The sequence below is a fragment of the Hibiscus syriacus genome, unplaced genomic scaffold, assembly GCF_006381635.1.
Source record: "Hibiscus syriacus cultivar Baekdansim isolate YM2019G1 unplaced genomic scaffold, ASM638163v2 tig00110472_pilon, whole genome shotgun sequence".
Taxonomy (NCBI): domain Eukaryota; kingdom Viridiplantae; phylum Streptophyta; class Magnoliopsida; order Malvales; family Malvaceae; genus Hibiscus; species Hibiscus syriacus.
In genome coordinates this window covers 697,601-721,048 of record NW_024062752.1, presented here as the reverse complement: position 1 = coordinate 721,048, position 23,448 = coordinate 697,601, and the positions used below count along the sequence as shown (strand labels likewise).

General features: G+C 33.0%; 4 protein-coding genes across 4 annotated transcripts; 3 read left to right on the top strand and 1 right to left on the bottom strand.

Annotated features, from left to right (window-relative positions):
- Nucleotides 1-1,091: 1,091 nt before the first annotated feature.
- On the bottom strand, nucleotides 1,092-4,757 carry LOC120127842 (PAP-specific phosphatase HAL2-like). The gene is made up of 5 exons (XM_039145653.1): nucleotides 4,411-4,757; nucleotides 2,597-3,281; nucleotides 2,018-2,380; nucleotides 1,513-1,629; nucleotides 1,092-1,195 (listed from the first exon to the last, which is right to left on the bottom strand). The coding sequence occupies exons 1-3, from the start codon at nucleotides 4,568-4,570 to the stop codon at nucleotides 2,077-2,079; spliced, it is 1,149 nt and encodes a 382-aa protein (XP_039001584.1). The 5' UTR covers nucleotides 4,571-4,757; the 3' UTR covers nucleotides 1,092-1,195; nucleotides 1,513-1,629; nucleotides 2,018-2,076.
- A 2,037-nt stretch (nucleotides 4,758-6,794) lies between these two features.
- On the top strand, nucleotides 6,795-7,081 carry LOC120127652. Its single transcript, XM_039145515.1, has one exon. It carries the CDS (start codon nucleotides 6,850-6,852, stop codon nucleotides 7,054-7,056), a length of 207 nt encoding a protein of 68 aa, XP_039001446.1. The 5' UTR covers nucleotides 6,795-6,849; the 3' UTR covers nucleotides 7,057-7,081.
- Nucleotides 7,082-8,974: 1,893 nt separating this feature from the next.
- Nucleotides 8,975-9,567, top strand: LOC120127723 (leucine-rich repeat receptor-like serine/threonine-protein kinase BAM2). The gene is made up of 2 exons (XM_039145577.1): nucleotides 8,975-9,219; nucleotides 9,306-9,567. The coding sequence occupies exons 1-2, from the start codon at nucleotides 8,975-8,977 to the stop codon at nucleotides 9,565-9,567; spliced, it is 507 nt and encodes a 168-aa protein (XP_039001508.1).
- A 1,304-nt stretch (nucleotides 9,568-10,871) lies between these two features.
- Nucleotides 10,872-11,630, top strand: LOC120127722 (leucine-rich repeat receptor-like protein kinase PXC2). Its single transcript, XM_039145576.1, has 2 exons — nucleotides 10,872-10,926; nucleotides 11,110-11,630. Exons 1-2 carry the CDS (start codon nucleotides 10,872-10,874, stop codon nucleotides 11,628-11,630), a joined length of 576 nt encoding a protein of 191 aa, XP_039001507.1.
- Nucleotides 11,631-23,448: the final 11,818 nt, after the last annotated feature.

Here is a 23,448-nt window from a genome sequence, read left to right as displayed (position 1 = left end):
TTGTTTCCTTTTTTAAAAATTAAATTTCACAAAATATATTTAAAATTAATTTAAAAATAGTTAGAAATTCAACATTTAATATTCTGATCTCCTTTATTGGTAGATGATAAGGTTAATTACATAATATAGTTACTTTAATAAAAATACTTCAAAAACATAAATAGAAAATAGTATACTTTTATTTAAGACTTATGTTGACTTGATGTAGGTAGCACCCACCCAGTTTGGTTTTATAATTTGACTAATTTGCCAATACGTACGTGAAACAAGCAAAGCAGCACCGACTTTCACTTTTAAAAAAAACCTTAAAATTTTACTTCAAAACCCTAAAGTACAAAATAGGCTTCATCTACTTCCTAACTCTAAATTCCATCCATTGCCCATTGGCATTCTTCAAGTGGTCCTATTTCACACCTAACAAAATGTCTACCACTCCTTATACTCACTTCCATTTTCTTCATCATATTATTTTTATAATTGTTTATGTTTATTTTACCGACCAATCAATCCGAATCAAGTATTATGAAGATTCATTATAAAAATATATTTTCAACTCAATTTACTTCATTCATGATATTGAGATTCGAGCTTTAAACATTATCCTATATTTTATAATAATAATATCAATCGAACTAAAACATAATCGACTCATTTTTATAAACACTTATTAAATTATTAGTTCAATACAATAATGGTTAATTAAACCTACACATGTTGAATTTGGAAATAAAATATTCAAATCTCAATTCTTCGTTATCATTAAACTTAAACTGTTTGAAATTTTAAAAATATTTTTCCTTAAGCAGATAAGATGGATAAAATGTAAAAAAAATCCTTAAATAAATTTCGGAAAGATATGCGTTGTGGTCCCAAAGACTGTAGACCGACGTACCTAACTCATGCACAATCAATTTCAAAAATCAGACCTAACATTGACTTGTGTTTATAATAATGTGAAACTTTAACCTTCGTTTTTCAAAATCTAAACATGGATTTTAGCACACTAATTTGTCAAGAAAAAGTTGGTAAAATTCGAATTCGGATTTAGTTCAATTTCATTTGTCAAAGAAATTTAGAGCTCGAAAATAGCTAACGATGATGCTTCCGATTGTAGTTGGAATAGTTCATGACTTTAGCTCTCACCGGGGAAAATGTAATCAAAAGATGAGGCAGCATCCATATGTTCTCCGGCCTCCTGGAAAATTCAGTAAAACAAACAGATACTGATCAAAGAAGAAAATGCAGAATATATCCGTTCCGAATTACTTGTGAAACGTAGAAAGAAAATATGTATTTCTTGGAATCGAAAATCATATAGGATTATGCATCCAAAACTTATGTATCAGTTCAGTTCCCTAAGCTTAGCATAGGATAGAAGCACCAGTAAAGCTTTCTCCTATTAAAGACATCAAAACTTCCATTAGAAAAGCTATAGTAAGGGCGCTATTGCTAATAAAAATCGAGCAATCCGATACAGTAACATCAGGAAGAAGGTGAAATTGATGATCAGACCTTGGGAATTTTCGAGAATATATTTCAGCAGACACTAAGTCATTTGTAAGTGGTATTGGCAGCATCATCAACATCCTTCTCGGAATATGCTTGCCCTGAAATAGTTTGATGAAGACACTACAAAGAAATGAGATGAAAACATTAGGAAACTGCTTATTACAAGTCACTAGAGTCGAGCCATGCCCTGTGAGAATGAAAATTAAAATGAAAAGCATTCAAATAAACTTTATTTTTGGGGAAAACTGTTTCCTATTAGACTAGAAAGAAGGGTGCTTCATTCCAAATCTTCGACAAGTCCACTAAAACCAAAACTTCATGGACATAGAATACACAAGTGACATTACACTTCATTTGGCTTCAGAAAGAATGGTGTCGGGGACGATTTCATTTCTCAAGTACAAATTTTTCAGTAATCTTGGAAAGGTGGTGCAAAATGTTCAAATCAGATGATATGTAGAAAAGATGCAGAATGACTTAAAATTTGAATTTTCAGTGATGAGCTTACCATCATAAAATCAACATATAATACTCCAGTATTACTGCATTGGCAAGATATAGGAAGTCTCATAGATTAGAAGAATCCCAGCTCGCATATACAGCCCCAATGATTTTATCATGCAGTATCGGCCCAGAGCAAGCAATAATCCCCCGGTCAAGACCTTCTAAGTACAATCCCCCACTGAAGTCCAAGGGGCGACCTCCTGCATCCGTTGCAACCCCACCAGCCTCTTCTACGATGACAACACCAGCAGCGTGGTCCCATATCTTCTCTTTGTACCCAGATCTTGCAAACTTTATAAAAACCTCAGCATCGCCCCGGGCTATTGCTGCATATTTTACCATGCTATGGACTCGCATAGGTTGGTTTCTGGCATTAGAATGTATGAAAAGATATATTAGGATCAAATAAGAAGGTGACCTCGTAGAAACTATATAATTTCTAACCACATTCTAGTTTAGTCCTCCCAAATATTAACATTTTCTGAACTTCAGAAACAGAATGACGAAGGAACTCAGTTTCATTAATGTAATGACATGAATGGAGTTTATAAATGAAGTAGAAGAGAAAATAAAAGTAACTCACTTGAGACCTATGCTGTTAGCAAGTCCCGCTGTAAACAAGTGGTTTGAATTTGCCTTTTCCACGGGTTCACAAAAAGTCGCCAGAGATGGGTCATCAACAGGAGAAGCATGTACCAACGTAGCAGAATTTGGCCATTCAAATTTTCTATCCCCTTGGATCAATGGTTGCATCCATGCCTGACCACTTCCTCTCTTTGCATACATCACACATCCTTTTTGCCAAATATCAGAAGATGGTGGAGTCTTCGGCATAGTTTGGCCATGCTGATGATTATAATTCAACAATTCCTTTTTCATAGGGTAATTAGGACACCCAAGAACTCCGAGAACTAGCTTCCCATCCTCGATCAAGGCTAGAGCTACAGCATATTGGTCACCACGTATAAATCCCAATGTCCCGTCAACAGGGTCCAGCACCCAATGTCTCCCAGTTGGGCCCCCAGTTGAGTTGCATCGACTTATAGCCTCAAGAATTTGTGAAGTCTCGAGACCTTTCTTTGGACACTGAAGACCATACTTTGGTGCTTCAGTTAAGCATTCATTCACAGTGTTCACAACAGCTGCAAGTAAACTTGCTGCATCCGTCTTGGAGAGTGTTTGGACATCTTCTTCAGCAACAATGGACACACACTGACCTTCCAAGAATTCGGAAAGCAGCCAACTAACAGTTGCTTGGACACTCCAGTCTGTTAAGATGATCAGAAGAATCAGAAATAGATCAAACTTGCATAAACACCTTGCAAATAATTAACACAAGTAGATAAACAGCAGTCATTGAGTTAAAAAAAAGTGCTTTCAGACCATATTAAAGCTTGCCGCATCATCTCATAGTATGAATGCTCCGCTATTTGAATGATCGACTAAAAAACAAGTATATATTCCATAAATACAATGGCCAGCTAAGAAAGTACGAACAATGATGATAGCCATTTCCTGCAAACCACACTGCATATTTTTACGGTTAAAAAGCAAGTATACAAGACCCTCTCTATACAAAACTTTTGCCTCCCCACAAGTAGAGGGAGAAAGCTTGATTCATGAAAGAAGAAGGGAAATGGAAAGATGAGGTGGAAAGCCAAATAATTTGTTAAGAACCTCCTTTCTATTATCTTTAACGAGTCAGTGAATCAAACCTCAAATGGTACTAGAGAATGTCTAGGCAATCAATTACAATCATATGCAAGCACTGACACCTGCATTTCTGTCTACTACCTATGTACTTCACAATTAACAAAGAGGTTTATGGAGTTTCTTTCCATCATTTACTAATGTCGGTGAATCGGGACAAACTGAAATCTAAATATAACCAAAGGCCCTGGTTTACTGACCAAACTGATCAGTTCAGAAAATAAAACTGAACAACCAATTACAAACTTTACCTCATTTCCGAAGTTAGCACTTTGAAATCCATTCAGCAGTAAGCAACAAAGTTCTCAACATTTTCCTTTTCCACAATGTATTTCCTTTAGACAAAAATTTCAGAAAGGAAACACCAAAATGGCAATACACCAAACAACCTAATGAAAATCTACAATCATGCAAACTATAATAAAATTCCAAAATTTCTCTTAATTTTTCCTTCTTATACTAACTAACAAGCAACCAATGGCCTAAATATACACCAATCAAATACCACATTACAAATTCATACTCCAACTATCCCCAATTTAAAAAAAAAAAAAACAAAACCAACCCATTGTCAAGAGCCTCATTCAAATCAAACCCACCAAAGAAAAAAAGTAAAATAAACAACACCCAATTGAAGAAACCAAATTCCCAAAAATAATATAATTTGATGCGATGAATAGAAAGTACCTGCAACAGTAACAGGAGAATCATCATCTTTAGCCAAAACCTGTCGAGAAGCAGCAGAAACCAAGCTTTGTTGCACCTTTTGACATAAAGAACAAGCCAAATGCACAATTCTAACAGCCAAATCCAACTCTTTATCGTACTTGTCATTCTCCTCCGTCATATCGGAAACAATCTTCCTCCACAGCAAAACCGAAAAGAACCTTCCAAAGTGAACAGATGAACAAGAAAAGCGTCGAGTTTTCTGCAGAGATCTTGAGGGTATATCGTACTTGTCGGATTTTGACGTGTGTTTCAATGCAAAGGCGTCAATGGCTTTGGCTCCCGCAGTTTTTGCTTTAAAGTATACAACTTTAAATTAAAACAGTAAACCACATTCGTAAGAGAGAGAGAGAAATGATTCTATTTCCTTTTTAGTTTTTTTTTAATTAAATTAAAGCAGTGAACCAGCATTATTTCATTCGGTGAAAAAAATCCTTTTAAGCAACCTTGACGTGCCACGTCAGAATGTGAAGGAATAAGGGCCGTCGATGTCATGGGAAATGATAGTAGGCCTAAAGTTTTTGGTATAAAATAACTTTTGGTCCCAAAAATTGGTGTTTCTGATGATGTGGTACGGGTACACTCAAAGTGCCACAACACACAAAGTGCCACATCACTAAAATGAGTAAAAGTAAAAAAAAAACATCAAATTAAGATATTAATGTAAAAAAATTAGAGATTAAGTTAAAAATTATTAAACTTAAAAGATTAAAAATTATGTTATTATTAAAGTTTTATTAAAAATAATGATATCTTTTAAGATCGTCACTTAAGAGATTCATAAATATATTAACATTTAATTCCAATTATTTTTAATTATTGGTATTTGATTATTATAGGAATAAAAATTTTCAATTATGACCCTTATTTTAAATTAGTACTCAAACTTTTAATTTTTTTTAAAATTTCTTCCATAAATTATATGACATTCATTCTAAATTAGTATCCAAACTTTTGAATCTTTCAATTTTATCACCAAATCCATCCATATACGTAATTAGTTTCAACTATAGTTTAACCTAATTTTTTCTCCAAATATATAATAATATAGCATGGTCTAACGAGTTTATTAACAGCGCATGTGAATAACATATACCTATATTTTGAGATAAAATTGAAATATTTAAAAGTTTAATGACTAATTCAAAATGAGAGTTATAATTTAAAGGTGAAACCAAAACATTAAAAATTAGGAATCAATTTAAAATAGAAGTTATAATTTTTTTTAAAGTAATACGGAAAAATATTTATTTATCGAAAACTGTATCAACAACGTCTTGCTAATTACAGACTGAACAAACACAGTCGAGACTATCTTAAAATCTTACAATGATCGCCTAGTGATAGTTTGATAAGCAAAAATATAAACAAATGAAGCAACGATATATATAAACTGATTGCACCAATGACTTCGAGCACCAACTATGGAGGAGAAAAACTTGAAGAAGATCCAAAACAACAAACGTAGAAGGTGATCTCTCCTTGAAGACAATCCATCCATGGAAGCATGTTGAAATGCAGACCAAGAAGAAAAACCAATAAATATACTTACACTCGAGGTCCGCTAACATCGGTAGCCATGATACATTTTACTAGAAAAAAGACTAAGAGAAAATATTAATATTAAACTATGATAAAACTAAAAGTGAAAACTAGTAAAAGTAAAAGGAAATAACAAAAAATTGGAAACAAAAGGACAGGAAGATGGCCGTAAACGACACCGCCACTGTCCCAAAGATCCCGTCGATTGCTTGTAACTCCTAAACTGCCGTAGAGAATGAGGAGATTTTGTAACTGCTGCAAAGCGTTTATCTTTTTCACTTAGTTTAAATATTAATTTAGACTACAAAATGAGATTTTTTTTAACTATCAGGAGAAATGTTTTTTTAACCATAAACCTCTTGGGAATAAGTATATTTTAGTCTTCATATATGATCATTGATCTACACTCATATTTTCGAACGTACAATACCTTTAAATTTGATTAATTAATACAACAGTTTGGTAGTGATATGAAAGTAAAATATAGGAAATTGGAATCTAAAATTAATTATTTATTGGTACTAAGTCATTAAAACGTGGAGGATTTTCAAGGTTTCGAACTATCCCAGACATCAACGTCGTGCCTGCAACCTAATTTCAAGCCTCCCAACTGTTTCCTCCAAGCAAATCATCAACCAGCAGTCCATCAATGCCCAAAATTCAACACCAACACACACGTCCAACAATTTCATTCGTCAACGTACGTGTCTTGTACTAACGGTTGTTGCAGCTACATATTGTTGACATTTAACGTGACATTTGGTCTATACAAATACCATATATTCTCTCTAAAGTTTGAATTTAAAGGATGGTATATATAAGTTTCTTTCTTCTTCTTTTTCTCTGCGTGGCTTGAAAATGGTGTGCTTTTGTTTCCTGGTGGACCAAAGGCGGAAGCTGACGAGCAGCAAGCCGGTAGCCGGGATGTGCTCTCGATGCGGCCGAGGAGCGAGCATCGGGGACATGAAAACGGTCACCCGGTTTTGTTATGTTCCGTTTTATTGGAGGTCTTGGAAAGCTATAATCTGCACATTTTGTGGAGCTGTTCTTAAATCTTACAGATGAAGTTCAAAGCTTTTCTCTTCTCTTCTCTCCTTTTTTTTTTTTTGGATTATGTACCTTATTTGATACGTTAACAATAGTGCTTGTAATTCAATAAACTGAATATGAAATTATTTTGCGATTCAAAATTTCCGAATAAATTCTAGGTTGGTGTTGAGTTATTTTCATTGCTTGTTGTTACGCATTTTTCATAAGAAATGCTACGAAAAGTGATTGAAGACTGTAAGATGAATTTATCATCAATTGTAATTAAATAAACGTAAAGTATTTAAACCTTGGCTTGAATCACTAAACAAGAACTGAACTTTTTCTAGAGGAAGCCTTCGTTTTAGATACAATATCGGATAGTAATCAAAACTCTTAAGAAGCCATGATTATGTTATTTATTGCAAGCAAATTACAATTGAAGACTTGCACTCACAAGGCCGTATTATTATTCATTTTAACTTTGCTTTCTCACCACAATGAAGGTCAAGATGGAAGATGACACCCATTAGGACCTGGACAGCCAATATTAGGAGGTTCACTACGAGGATCTCTTGCAAAATTAAAAGCCATATAATTCCCATGTCATACATATATATATCAAAGTAATTGGGTAATGAACACAAAACACCCGAGCTCATTTCCATTTTATTGTAATTGGACTATGGTTGTGTAATGTGTATATATTGCTCATGATTTAAAAGGTAAATTATAAAATTCATCACTTAAATTTCTTCTCGTTCCTATTCTAGTAGCTAAAGTTTAATTTTTTTAATTTATTCATTGAACTTTTGATTTGATCCTATTTTGGTCGTCCCACTGTTAAATACTTAACAATGTTATGACTAAATATTTTTCGTTTAAAAATTATGGAATGGCATTAAAGTTTTTTTTGGGTGAAAAAATCATAGTTTTGAATTCCCTTTGATTTCTCAACTAAATCTCAGTGGTGGGGAGGTGGAGGAATCGAATCGTATATCTTAATTTCATATTGATTATAGATCAAATTGGTTTAAGATTTCATGAGTTTTGGGGTTTAAGGTTGAGTTTTAAAGTGATTTAAGTAAAATATAAATTGATAAAATGGTAGGAGACAATGAGACAAATTCATTGATATCTAGAGTGGTTGAAGAAGATGCTGAAGAGTGATAATTGCATTGTTGACATGATATATGAATGAAATTGAAAAACTTTCTTCTTTAAAAGAAGAAGATAAAATAAAAGAAAGGAGATAACGTGGATGACATGTTGATTTTATGTCAACAAAAAGTAGTTTACATCATCACATGTGATTGTCATGTCACTCTTCCATTTATGATTTAACACATGATTGATCAAAACAGGGGGATCGAAAGAATAATGAGTAAATTAAATTTTTTAGAATTTTAGTGACTAAAAAAAGAGTGAGAAGAAAATTAAGTGATTAAATTTATAATTTACTCTAATCTAAAAATTAATGGGAAAGTAAGCTAAAGTTTAAACCAATATTGAATGCAAATCATACTACTTTTCAAAGATAATTGATACGAAACCATCAAAATTGACAAAGCACGGACTGAAGAAATTTCCATGGCAATTGTCTTGCAATGAATGCAGGACCAATTTTTCTGCAAAAAAGACGAGGAAAAAACGAAATGAACCATTTTTCTGTTAATTCTATTAATCAATGATACTTTCCCAGGATAAAAAGTCTAAATTTTTCTTTGTAAGATATCTAAATTAAATAAACCATTTTTTACGCAGCATTAAAGGTGGTGTGTTGTTGAGAGGTACTGATAGGACCTTTTGGTTGGGGGGGGGGGGAATCTTCAACCTCATTGCATGTTCCATGAAATTTTATGGTCTACTCACTACTGTATATAAGGAATGGATGGTCGGGCTATTTCAGTTGAGCCCTTCTTGGCACCATTTCCATCGACTCGACATGCAAACTCAAATGGGGAACACTTTCCTCAACTCGGTTCTTCTCATCATCTTTCATTTTTCCGTGGCTACTTTCTCCATGAATTTAACCTCCATACTCACAGACCAATCGGCTCTTCTTGCACTGAAAGACCTTGTTACCCACGATTCTAAAAATATATTGGCAACTAATTGGCCTGCCTCCACTGCCGTTTGCAATTGGTTTGGTGTCAGATGTGGATCCAGGCACAATAGAGTCACAACTCTAAACCTTTCCGGGTTAGAACTCATAGGCACCCTTCCACCCCACTTGGGAAATCGATCATTCCTTTCCTTTCCATCAAAGATAATAATATTCATGGCAGTTTACCGGTCCGATTATCGAATTTGCGCCGGCTGAAACATATAGACTTTGATAACAACAGCTTCATCGGAGAAATCCCGTCGTGGTTTGGATCATTGACTGAACTCCGAGAGCTGTATCTGCACGTTAACAACTTCAGTGGTATCATTCCATCTTCGTTAGGCTACTTGCCAAAGCTAGAGAAGTTGAGCTTGTATGAAAACCAGATTTCAGGTTCAATACCATCCCTCCATCTTCAATATATCTTCGTTGCAAGGTATTGATCTAAGCAATAATATGCTCTCCGGTTCCATACCTTTTTTTAAACTCGATTTGGTTTCAACTACAATAATCTCACTGACCTGTTTCCAAAGGATATGTTTGATCATCTTCCTAATCTGAAAACTCTCTACTTGAGTGGAAACATGCTTTTTGGTATAATTCCAAGCAGTTTATTCAACTGCGAAAAGTTACAAACGTTATTCCTGTCGGTTAACCAATTGGAGGGGAGTCTACCGGCAGAAATTGAGAATTTAAGTATGCTTCAATTCTTCGATATTAGTCGGAATCACTTTGAAGGTAACTTACACTAACCTTTCTTTAAGCTTTTCTAGTGTCTACTTCCCCCCCCCCCCCACAAGGTACTTCGAGATGTAAAACGAAGAGCTGCTTTCAGAAAAACTCAAGTTAATGAATAATAATAAACAAGTGCAATGTGAAGTTAATTGTAAAAAATGTAAAAGAATTTTGAAATTGATTTGGGAATTTTATTATCGCAGGTCAAATTCCAGAACAAATTACAAATTTAACTCGTCTTAGGGAGTTTGATGGTTCCCATAACAACTTCACAGGTGAATGAATAAATTAGAACTAATCTGCTTTTAAATTATTTTTCTTAATTTCTAACTTTCTTATGCTAAATTTTAATTGTTGTGTTTTTTTCACTTTCTCGTATATTGGACTAATGTATTTGTTTGAAAATTTTTGTTGCAGGTACAATACCACAACTGATTGGCAACCTAAAGAATCTAAAATTGTTGAGTTTGGGAGTTAACAATCTTGTTGGTCCCATTCCTCCTAAGATATTCAATACATCATCTCTGCAAGTCATTTCTTTGCTATTTTAAATCAGCTCTCTGGTCGTCTTCCATCAAACATGGGGCTTTGGCTTCCAAACCTGAAATATTTATATCTTGGGAGTAATCAACTCAGTGGTTCTTTTATTTCCAATGCCTCTCAGCTTATTCTTATTCTTCTTGACATGCCACATTATTACTTTTCAGACTCCATTCCTGAAACTCTTGGCAATCTATGAAATTTGAAAAAACTCAACCTGGAAGTTAATAATCTAACTTCCTCTGGGATAAGCTTTCTCTCTTCTTTGACAAACTCTAGAGGCTTAGAAGTCGTGGATATCGGAAACAACCGATTGATCAGTGGTAAACTTCCAGGTTTGGTAGGGAATCTTGCAAACACTCTTCAGAGATTCTTCGCTGGTAGGTGCAACATCAGTGGTAGCATACCGAGTGATTTTGCTAACTTAAGTCGATTGATAGCCATAAAGCTTGATGACAATAAATTGACAGGAATGGTTACTACTACAATTGGGGGATTAAAAGAGTTGCAGAGGCTTTCTCTTTCAGGCAATAAGTAGGAAGGATCAATCCAGTCCGAGTTATGTCAGCTAAACAAGTTGGCTTTCTTGTTCTTGACGAACAACAAATTGTCCGGACCGATACCGACTTGCTTGGGTAATCTTGTTTCTTTAAGGCAGCTGCTCCTTGGATCCAATATGTTTTCTGGCTCAATACCTTCAAACTTGACAGGGCTTAACGACTTGCTGATCCTGAACTTGTCTTCGAATTCTCTCTCTGGTCCTCTTCCAATTGATATTGGAAAGTGGAAAGTTGTGAATAGTATGGATTTGTCGAACAACCAGCTCTTGGGCGATATCCCGATTAGAATAGCATATCTCAAAGACCGCATTTATTTTTCCTTATCCAATAATAGAATCACAGATTCCATTCCCGAGTCATTTGGTGACTTGTTGAGCTTGGAATCCCTGGATTTGTCAAGAAATAATCTATCCGGAGAGATTCCCTTGTCCTTGGAGAAACTTTGTTATCTCAAATATTTCAATGTCTCTTTTAATAGACTGCAAGGAGAAATTCCAGATGGAGGATCATTGGAAAGCTACTCGATCGAATCATTTAAGGGGAATGAAGCATTGTGTGGAGCACCTCAACTTCATGTTCCAAGCTGCAAAACTAAACCTCTTAGAAATTCCAAGTCAAGAACTAAGCTCATAATGCATGTAGCACTACCAGTTGAGGTCGCAAATTGCTAGGTTCTGGGAGTTATGGCTCAGTATATCAAGGCACTCTTTTCGATGGAATGACATTTGCTGTAAAGATTTTCAAGTAAGAGTTAAAAGAAGCCTTTAATGGCTTTGACGTTGAATGTGAAGTTCTTCGCAACATCCATCACCGGAATTTAATCAAAATCGTCAGTAGGTGCTCGAATAATCTTGATTTCAAAGCCTTGGTACTTGAGTTTATGCCTAAGGGAAGTCTTGACAAATGGCTGTATTCCAACAACCGTTTTCTGGATATCCTACAAAGGTTGAACATGCTGATAGATGTTGCATCTGCTTTGGAATATCTCCATCATCATCATACAACACCAGTGGTTCATTGCGACCTAAAGCCCAGCAATGTGCTACTAGACGTAGATACGTTTGCACATTTGAGTGATTTTGGAAACATTATTATTTCTATCGGTTTTGTTATTATTGGACGCTTTATCGGTTTTGTTAACATATCCGGTAAAACACTGCTTAAAACATTATTTTTTTTCTACCGATTTTGTTATTATTTAACACTTTACTGGAAATGTTAAAAAACATAAATGTTTTAGGTATGAATAATAATGTTTTTAAGTAATTTTTTGCCGGTTTTGTTAGAAAAAAATAATAACAAAACCAATAATGTCTTTCCTTAGCCTTATATTAAGGGTGTCGCACGGTAAAACTTCCTGTAATTAGCACTTCATAGGTTGTATTCACAACGGGGAGACAATGGTGGTTGGTCAGAATGATTGAAAATGATTTAAAAGAAATGATTATAAGGTACTATTTATTTAAATTTTTTTGTATTACTATAATTTTGTACGTATAAAGTTAACTTAATAATTGAAAAAATCTTTGTTATCCTTTAAAATCTTGAGTTTAAATATTAGTATATAGGAGTACGAGCCTTCATAATCAAAGATTTGAGAGATTTTTTAACATGTATTACCTTGTTTTCATCCTAAATCTATAAAAGAAAAACTCATGACTCATGAACTCACTGAGCGACATAAATGAAAGAGAGTGTTGTTCTTTCTAAATATTTTGAATTTAAATAGTTGTGTTTGTAACTTGTGTGTACATTGTTAACGGTTAGTTTTTTTTTAATATATATCACATTATAGTGACCTTAAACTGTTAAAAAAATCATGACTTAGTACCAAAACCCTAAGCCCATAAGCGAAATGGACATATAGAATCAGTTGGGTCTATATGGCTCCGGAGGCCGTTAATTTCAAACCAAAGAGCTCAAAAGTAAACTCTAGTTCTACGCTCCGACGGTCCAAACCGCAGCCACCAAATTTCTATCCAGAAAGGCCACAACCGAGCCTATAAAATATCAGTATTAGAGGGGGAAAATAAATGAAATGATCGAGATATAATTTGATGAAAAAAATTACAGATTACAAACAGTATGAATTGATGATATAATGTATATTAGTACTAATGAAGATTGTTGACAATTAAGCAGGTATCAAATACTAATACTTTATTGGTGGTTTGACTTGAAAAAGAAACTTAAACATGATGATCATTGCCTGAAACAAAATCTTTCAGTCCACACAACGCTCGCCTTGTTTCGCGGTCTCAACGTGATTGATGGTGTTCCTCTTCTCAACCCCTTATTATTTTATTATATCCATACCCTTAATTGCCTTATCTTATTATCCCACTTGGATATTAAACACATATTATATTAAATATTTTTCTCATACTATATATGTCAAATGAATTTTGTTTTTTTACTCTATTTAGGTACTTAATAAAATAAAAATGACAATTTTTAATAATTAATTTTAAAATTTTAATGCTTGAGCTTAACTTTTTTTAATCAAGACATTTTGTGAGTAATAATAGTATATATTTTATGACAACTTGATTAGCTATAATTGTTAGCAGATTTCATGGAGGATATAAGTCAAAAATAGGGGCAGGTTGCAAAATCTTTTACAATTCTTGTCTTAGAGTTCAAACTATCAAAGCCATACCTTCTATTTTCTTCTTATTCAATGCATTTGCTATATGGTCATTTTCGCACGAATCAAGTTATCACAATAATTAAAAGGATCGTTGTTATTTTTAAATGTCTCAGGTACAAACATTAGATATTACAAAGGTGTTTTAACTTTTATTGTAAAATATTTGAGAATCTTTAGAATAGATATTATTTGTAATCATATATATATATATATATAATCAAAATTTTCAACTAAAAGCTTTACTAAAAGAATGAAATATTTAAGGTTATTGTTCTGGTACCTTGAGTGCCCAGGTTCAAGTTTTTTCATGCAAAAATATGATAAGTAAATTTTCAGTCTATATTTATTATAATTTAAATTACATAATATACGGATTATTTCAAATCTACTAAATATTTTATGTTCTATCCATAAGAATCTTGATTTGAAAATTTGTCAAAATATGAATAATTGTCATTTGAAAAATAAGGAAAATTCGTTATGGAAAAGCAATGTATCTGACTCATGACAAAGTCATGGCGTGCTTAGGTGAGCAGGGTGGGCGACGGCACAGGGTTCTCAAAAAATAGAGGTTTTAAAATCGAATATATCTATTAGTTGTTGTTATTAATAAGCATAAAAATAGGTTTGAAATCGAGTATATCTATCAGTTGTTGCCATTAAAAGCATAAAAATAGAGGCCTCAAAATCGAGTATATATATCAATTGTTGTCATTAAAAAACATAAAAATAAGAGCCACGAAATCAAATATATTTAAAACTAGGGGCTCTTATAAGAATTTTCACATGACCCCAATAACCTAACCACGGCCTAAAAAAAGTCCGAACTTTTTTTCCTGTGAAATGCATTTTTTATGTTAAAAAAGTAATATTTGGTTTCAAAGAATAGTTTTCAATTAAATAGATGGTTCAGCTTAAAAGTCCTAGAAAACTTGCAAAAAAGAATAATTTGAAATTGACAAATAATCTTTTTATCAATGAATAAAAAATCTGGTAGAGTTAGAGCCAATAAAAATGGAATCTATTTATTTTTTAATTTAAAATGGAACAGATAGGGACGACAGAGATAGTGGCCATGTGCGCCGGTGCATGGATTTTAAACATAAATAATCGGACCCTTTTCACGCTAAACTTAACGGTCGTTTAGGGTTATATTCTGTCATAAAAGTCACAGTTAGCGTCGTTAAACTAATAAAACATGCATAATGTCAAAATTAGCTCCTAATATTTTCTTAAATGAACTTTAATCTTTATTATTTCTTAACATTATAACCTCCAACGTTTTAATTTTCGGCTAAAATGACTCATGTTGGATGAAAAATGTTAATTGACAGATGCTTAACTCATGTTATTTAGAGATGACTATCAGCTCAGTTGGTAGAGCACAAGTTTTAACCTTGAAGTCGTGGGATCGAGTCCCACTGAGGGCATTTCATAATTCGGAGGTCTTCGGAAGCTGCTCTCAACCTGGTGTTGGGGGCAGCCTACTATCTTACCTCCCCCTTACCCCATTATATATGGAAACAAGGGACAACCATTTTTTTAACTCATGTTATTAATGTAACATTTTCATATGTGCTTAATTGTTGGTGTGTCACATGCCACGTCAACCAAAGTGATGATGTGTCACATGTCATGCATCCAAATGATGACATGGCATGTGACACATCATCGATTAAACATTTATGGAAATGTTATATCATGCATTGAGCTTTAGTTAAATAATAATTTCAGTCAAACATGGACTATTTCGACCAAAAATTGAGACATTGAAAATTAAAAATATTTCATAAAATATGTACTAAAATGATTATTAATATAAATAGTGGGGTTGATTTTAACATTATACCAAAAAAATCTTATTTTTTAAAAATTTCCTTTTATTTTAGATTAATTGCAATTAAACCATAAATTAATTTTTAAATTCTAAATATAATCCTAGTCCTAATGGAAAGAGAATGAGGACTATAGGGTAAGGAAAGAAAGTGTTCTTAGTAGGTCTAGAACTCATAAACTAAGGAGATGAGAGAGTAAGTTTGAGTAGCTTGGCTAATTAGTTAAATGTGCTTACTCGAAAATGTTATTTATAGTTAACAAAAAATTAGTATATATGATGAGATTTAAGATTTATTAAACAATGTGAAAAGTTAAAATCATGACGATACGAATGGAACAAATTATATTAGAAATATTACTCTGTAACGAATCTTTATAATATTTTAATAAAATTATTTGGTTAATAAATTTGATATCGTTAGTTATACTAAATTATATATATATATATATATATCATTTACATATTATCCACCAAAATAATATTATTGGTGCAATTGAACCTTAATGATTGTAATGAATATTTAGCTAACTAAATCAAATAATATTTTGTTGATCTAATAACATATAGAACTCCCTTTTCAAAGAAAAAAAATCAACTTATATTAATAAAAACATTTCAATTGAATCCTCAAATTGATGTATCATTTCAATTAGTATTTTTATCTTAAGCTTTGGTACTAAATACCAATATATATATATATATATATATAATTGAAAATTGAATTGAAATATTCAAAAAAATTAGTGGTTATTTTAAAATTTAACTTACAATTTGGTGGCGTATGAGGTTAATCATTTTTGCTTTTTCAAACAAACAAATTTATGTTTAAATCGTTTTTGTACTTCCATAATATTTAGTATATCTCCCCCACCATTGACGTTAAACAGACATCAATTAAGTTAATCACGTCAAAAGGTCCCTTCAATTTCACTTGTACATGAAACACCGTTAACGTCAACTGCCTTCAACTCCGTCACCTCCAAAGCCGCGTGGGTCCCCTTTCATCGTTCGGTCCCAACCCATCAACCATTCCTTTCCAGTTCCATCTAATTTATCATTAAATTTTGTTTTCTTTTACTTTTTTTTCTTCAAAATTATTTTTTCAAAACCTTTTATTTTAACTATGTCAAGCTTACAGTAATAGTTTCATTTTCAGGCTAACTCATCTAAACATCAATATTAAATAATAAAAATATATTATCAAAATAATATCATTATTATTATTCATTAAAATAATATTTTTTATATCACATAAAAAAATACATTATATTATATAATCTTTAAAAATAATTGATACGTAGCAACAAGAAAAAGCATCAAAATAGTGACGGATTTAGAAAATTAAAAATGAAATTTTAAAATTTTTAATATTCTATTTCAATAAAATAGATATGCAATTTTTATTTTTATTTTTCTCCTTCCCTTAATATATTGAACTATATTTAATAATTTATCTAAAACAATATGTAACACCCACAGACCGATGAGGGTGACCCGATCTGATCTGAGGTGTCACATTAGGGCCACCGAGCGACCCACCGTAAAAATCCTAGAAAATTTAAAATTTTGTTAAAACGTTTAAAATCATAAAACAATTTGTAAATACAAAAGTAAAATTTACCATTATTCAGAGATAAAACAAATTTTAGATTCATATATAAAACAGAATACAACCTACATAGCCCCTAATCACATACACATTACATCACAAGCAACGCTGGTGTAACTCCTTTACTGATGTCGATAGTTGCATTGGTTCAATCTTTTAACTTTAAATAGTGAGTAACATAGTGAGCTTTGTGAAGCTTAGTAATACAGTACTACCAAATGATGTTGAATGACATGCAGATAATAGGTAAGCACAATTTTCTTATTGATTCAGACATCTACATATTTTTGTTAGGAGCGGATGTCCCACTGATATTTCAGGTAGTAAAAGACAGGAAGATTTCAGTTCAGAGTAAACGTTCGGAGGACTAGGTTCAGGAGATCATAATATAGTGTCTAGTGTGTTCCCACAAAACCAGTGAAAATGTACATATATTTTTAAAACAGTAGCAGTTTAAAACATATTTTCAAAAAACATAGTAAAACCCTCTAACTGAACGCCATACACAATTCCCCATAATTGTATAACCTAATATAACACCTTGGGGCCTGAGATCCAACCCAAGAAAGTTATTAGGGCCTCAGAGCCTACCCAAGGGTCGCCTTAAGTCCATAAGAAATTATCATTTGGTGTTGAACCTATACAAGGAAATACTAGCATCGACTGAACCTGCCATAGTCTTCAGTCATACCACAGTCCTATAGTACCCGTATAAAAATAATTTCTATTAGTAAATAGAGATATTAGAAATTAGAGCAGAGATAAGATATCAGAACAGAAATCAGAGATCAACTGTATTTTAGATAACATAGACATACTTTTAAAATAAAAGAAAACATCCGTGTGATCAGGGAACAGACTAGAGGTTCCGAATATTATTCGGAGATGATTGATATTTATCAGATAGAGAGTCATGAAACTTCTGTAAACTGATTAAATTTAGAGACGATATCCCTATAAAAGGGTATGATAGCTGACAATTCATCAGTTATTTGGAACGTGATTTATCAGGATCATATAGTATTCGGATATTTTTTAGAGGCAATATGTAATCAGAAAGATATTCAGAATCTTTTGCATAAGAGTTACTCGTGTATTCAAATATGACAGGAGTAATTAAATTATTTAGGAAATCAAAGGCATTTTTGACATTAGGTTCTTGGAGAATTCTTAGTGATTTGAGCTAATAAGGGGAAAACGAAGATTCGATGCATTTAAGATTGTGTCGATCTATCGGAATATCGAGTTAACTCGAACTATACAAATCCAAGAAATAATACTTGTCAACCGGTCAAATCGTTGCACTTTAAGGGTATTAGCATTTTAATACATACAACTCTTGTTGAATTGATCATCTTCAGAATCATCGCTAGATAGATCTTAGGGAGATGAACATATATTCCAATGGTCTTTATTTCACTTTTGCATTGCAACGATATCAAGAAATGTCGCGTGTTTGATTCGTGGTTCAAAACCCTTATAGACGGTACAACATATAGTTTCATCAGTGTTTCCAGATTTATCCAAGTCATTCATTTAATTCTAGGTCTTTGAGGTTACTTAGGTTATTTATTAGTTAAGTCTATCCCCGTTACTTCGGAGTTTCCAGAGTAATTCGACCGTTTTCACAAATTCGAATACATACAATACTTCCATTCAGTTCAACTTGATCATATAATAAGTCATTTTGGTATTCGATGTTGATTTATTCATTTCAGAGCTGAGGGTATTTAGTTATTACCGAGCTTGGACGTATTTCGAATCATTTTACCCTTCAAGGGCATTCCAAATAATTCAGGAATTTAATCTGTGATTCCAAGATTCAAGTGGATCATAATATAAGTTCTCATGTCGTCTATCTTATCATAGTCATCCCTAGTCTTTTTTACACTTTAAGGGTATTATCGTCGTTTCATTCAATGTTGTCAGTGGTATTACCTCTGATAACTTAGGCCTTCATATATTCTAATTCCTTTAGAGTTCAGGTTATTTTGGTCTTTTGAACAATTGAGGTTATTTCATAGCTCGAGGACATTTCGATAATTCCTCTCAATCCAAACAATATGCAATTTTTATGATAATTTTCAAGTATGTCATTTCTAGGTTATTCTTTACTTTCAAGGAAAGTCTTGGTCTTTTACAATATAAGTGTATTTTTGTAATTTTATCTTATAGGGCTATTTTTGGTAATCTCATATCCAAATAATCTCGGTATTTAACCTTTAAAGAAAATTTATCAAAATTTATAGATCTTAAAGTCAATTCGTTTATTAATGAATCACTGAATTATAATTATTTTCGATCGATCTTCCAGTTACTTATGCGAGCCATCTTAGTCATATTCAGTTACCGACTTTTTATTGCATTCGGATCGAGTTTAGAAATACTTTACTATATAGATGAGACCAATCATATTCATCCATGTATCTACCAATTTCCAACATCTTTCATAAAGCATGCATAAGGTAGTAATGTATTACCTCAATTTTCGTGCCCCACTAATCGAACATTTAAACTCCATTAGATAACTCTCGAACTTGAATTCAACATCCAATAATTCCCCAGATACATAACAACCAAATTTACGTCAGAAACTGAACTTAATTGAGAAACCAATTTGAATCCGAAGATAAAACACTAAAAAATAGCTTATCGGGTGCGAATTTGGCAAAACAAAATTCAGATTCGGACTTAAGACGTCGAAAAACATAAAATATAACTTTTCAAACAAATTGACTTTTTCGGTCAAAGTCAATGGGTTGACTCGGACGAGTTAACTCAGACGGTTTGACTCAGACCGAGTTGACTCGGATGGGTCAAACAGACCCGTTTCGACTGGGTTGGTCGGTCCAGATCGATTGGACCAATTCTAGAAAAACCAGAGCTAGGGACGAGCCTCACGCGCATTGTCGACACGTGGCAGCGAATGAGGTCTGGGTGGTCGATCGATTCTTCTTATGAGCAAACAAACACCAAACAACTAAAAAATTGACAAAAAACACGATAAAACAGCCTGAAACATTCAAAACTTACCCTTAATGTCGGACTACTAAATCGGCGGCAATGGACGACAACTTCGATCGAGTTAGGAGTTGATGACGATGGAGAACTCAATGACTGCGGCGGTGAGGCGAGCTGACAACCGAGGTGGCTAAAATTCAAAAACCGAATGGCGGGGTGGGGTTCTCGACGGTGATTCAAGCGTCTATTTGCACCGATCGACGTCGAATCACGCTTCGGTGATGTCTGGGTGTCATACCCCAATATGGGGTTAGATTTCTTTCAATTTAAATATGGGAAATGATATGAAGTTGGTTGGCAAATAATTATTTTATCATATCATTATATTATTAAACAAATGAGAATGATATAGTAGGTAGAAGTGGACAAATTATTGGGTTGGCATTCCATAATTGAAGGAATTTTTTATACAAAATCAAACATGAAACAAAAGTATGTGGAGTATGACAAAGAAAGCAACCAAATGAAGTTGAAGACTTTGTATCATATACGTGTAGCTTTGTTGTGTTAATTATCTAAGGATAAAAAAGGGCACGTAGAAGAGGAAAACAGATAAAGAAACCAAACCATTAAAAATGGAACAGATGAATCCAAGCAAAGCTGAGTGATGTGAATTTTTATTATTATTAATAATTTTATAATATAGAAAATGGAGACCACAAGTGAGGAAAATCAATCAACCACTACTTGCCTTCTCGATATATTCTTCCTGTACAGAGAAAAAAATGGCAATAAGGCGAAGGAAGAAAGAAGATGAAATGCTCTTCGCTTTTGTGTGTTAATCCATGAGTAGTTCGCCTTTTTTGTATCGAAAACATTCGAGTCTGTTCTCATACACTTCTTCAACTTCCTCGTTCATGAGCAATAAACTAATGCCTCGCATGTGCTCGTCTTCGTATTTCAATTCTGGAGGTGGATACGGTTCTCGGTCCATGACTCAGAGTCAGCCCAGATATGATTCAATATACCAGTATTCAAGCGGTTACAATACTCGCACACCAGTAGCTTACGCGCAGGAGGAGATAGTTGGCGAGCCGGTGGATGGGCGAAGATTGGCGGATAATATTTCAGTTACGATTTGGTTTCGACCATGGAATGAAAGAGAATTTCTAAGAGGGGACGAAATCGCGTGGTATGCGGACGGGAATAAGCTTGTTAGAAATGAGTATAATCATGCTACAGAGCACACTGGTAAGGCTTATTAAGCATGAAAGAATGGAGGAGAAAAAAAAGAGAAAAGTATAAATGTTGGAGAGCGCACGTGAGTTGTAGGAAAACTTTAATAAGGGATGAAGGGTAAATCACAGCAAGAGTCATCCAAATTTGGTAAAATCTTTACCTTGTCTCTTAATTTTCAAGTGGTTATAGTTATGACATAATAGTTTTTACAAGATCGATTTAGTCCACGATGTTAGTAATTATACTACTAGTTCTTCAAGTTTTTAGTTATGCAAATTGGGTTTCCAAATTATTAATTAGATTCTAATAAGTTATTTTTTTATGGAAAGAAAAATTATTGGAAGTCGTATTTGTACGATAAAGTATCTGTGTTCGTTAGAAAAAGATTTTGAAGCAAGAAATTAAGTTGGTGACTGGAATTTAAGACTAATATTTTGGGTTTTGTTGATGTTCCAATTTTGAGGTCCGTTTCGCCAAATTCAAACTTGGTAAGTTGTTTTTCACTGGTTAATCACCATATTCGATCTGTTTTTCGGAATTAAGTCCCATTTTTTTATGAAATTTATATTGTTATGTATTTGAGGAATTATGAGAAGTTGAATTAAGGATCAAAGGCGTTCGAATGTAATTTATATGGTCGATCAGTATGGCACGAGAATTGAGGTTATACTTTATTACCTCTTTATGTTTTATGGAACATGTTGATATTGGTAAATGCATGAATAAAATAATGTTGGTCACTTTTGTGGAGTTTAATAATTTATACACTCGATATGAATATGGTAGAAACTCTGTAACTGAATACGGATCGAATGACTAATATAAGAGATTGAGGAATTGTTAGAATTAAATTACAAGTTTGTGATTAGTGATAAAGAAATCAGCCATGGACTTGTAACTTATATTTTATATCATCAAAGGTTAAATGTTAAAGGTACTTGGATGGGAAATTATGAGAATACTCCGGTAGGGTAAAATTACGAAAATACCCTTATGTTGTAGGATGACAAGAATTGTCCCTGGAAATTGGTTAATAACTCTGAAAAGATATATTGATCCGATATAATTACATATGTGCATAAGAAATGATAGTTTTGTTTAGAAAATTTGGATAACTGGTTTTTAACGCCAAAAAGGGTTTATGCAAGATGCTAGAAGTTTGTTAAGGAATAATTTCAAGATCAGAGAATGTTCGGGAAAGCAATTGACCATAGGATCTTTAAATTATAATTATTTTTCTTAAGAGCTAATATCGAAATTATCTGATTAGGAAATTAAGAAAATGCCCCTGAGAGGTAAAATAGTTTGAGTTGACCCTGAATGAGAAAGTACTTTGAGTATTTGTACTTAACTCTATTAAGTACGAATTTAATTGTTAAGATCCTATCTTTGTATAGAAAAATTCATGATATTCTATTTGTAAAATCTGAGGAGGCACTTGACCCGAAAATATCCGAGTAATGAGTAAATACCTGAAGAATAATTTATCGGGGGTATTCTGCTGTTAGAATTTTCGAAAGGACTGAAATAAATGATAAGATTGAATTTAATAGTAAGATCGGACGGAAGGAAAGGATTAAATACACTGAATCTGTAAAATGACCAAAATACCCCTATAATGGAAATGACCCAAGAATACCACCAAGCTCAGGAATGATGGGATATCCTTAAGCTCTGTAATAATTGGAATAAAACGGAATACCAAAATAACCAAAATACCCTTATGGCCTATACTAAGTAAATGTCTTGGATTAATTAAGAAATCCAAATAAACATAGGTATTGGATTACCTTTAAAAGTAATGGAACACAATTTAAGTGAGTAGATCAACCCTAAAGCTATGTCAATATATGAATGGCATAAATATTACTGGAATGTGTGTTCGTCTTCTCAAGTTTGGCTCGATGATAAATTTTGGAAGTATTCAGCTCAGCTCAACTCTAGATCACATTCAGTACTAAGAATTGGACGTTTGTTCGATAAATCAACCACAAATACCAGAATGACTTTATTATATGACTAAATTGAACTGAAAGGAAGTACAACATGTATTTGAAATTCAGAAACGTCTGAATTATTCTGGAAAACTCTAAAGTAACTGGGATAAACTTGCTTACTAAACGAACTAAGTAACCTTAATGACTGAGGATTAAATAGGTGATTGGATAAGTTTGGAAATACTGTTGAACTTAC

Coding starts and splice junctions, on each gene's coding strand:
- LOC120127842 (XM_039145653.1), bottom strand. CDS start 4,570: ATGACGGAGGAGAATGACAAGTACGATAAAGAGTTGGATTTGGCTGTT. Junction 3,282..4,410: donor TTCTCCTGTTACTGTTGCAG/GTACTTTCTATT, acceptor TCATCTTAACAG/ACTGGAGTGTCCAAGCAACT. Junction 2,381..2,596: donor GCTAACAGCATAGGTCTCAA/GTGAGTTACTTT, acceptor TTCTAATGCCAG/AAACCAACCTATGCGAGTCC.
- LOC120127652 (XM_039145515.1), top strand. CDS start 6,850: ATGGTGTGCTTTTGTTTCCTGGTGGACCAAAGGCGGAAGCTGACGAGC.
- LOC120127723 (XM_039145577.1), top strand. CDS start 8,975: ATGGGGAACACTTTCCTCAACTCGGTTCTTCTCATCATCTTTCATTTT. Junction 9,220..9,305: donor ACAACTCTAAACCTTTCCGG/GTTAGAACTCAT, acceptor TATTCATGGCAG/TTTACCGGTCCGATTATCGA.
- LOC120127722 (XM_039145576.1), top strand. CDS start 10,872: ATGGTTACTACTACAATTGGGGGATTAAAAGAGTTGCAGAGGCTTTCT. Junction 10,927..11,109: donor GCAGAGGCTTTCTCTTTCAG/GCAATAAGTAGG, acceptor CAAACTTGACAG/GGCTTAACGACTTGCTGATC.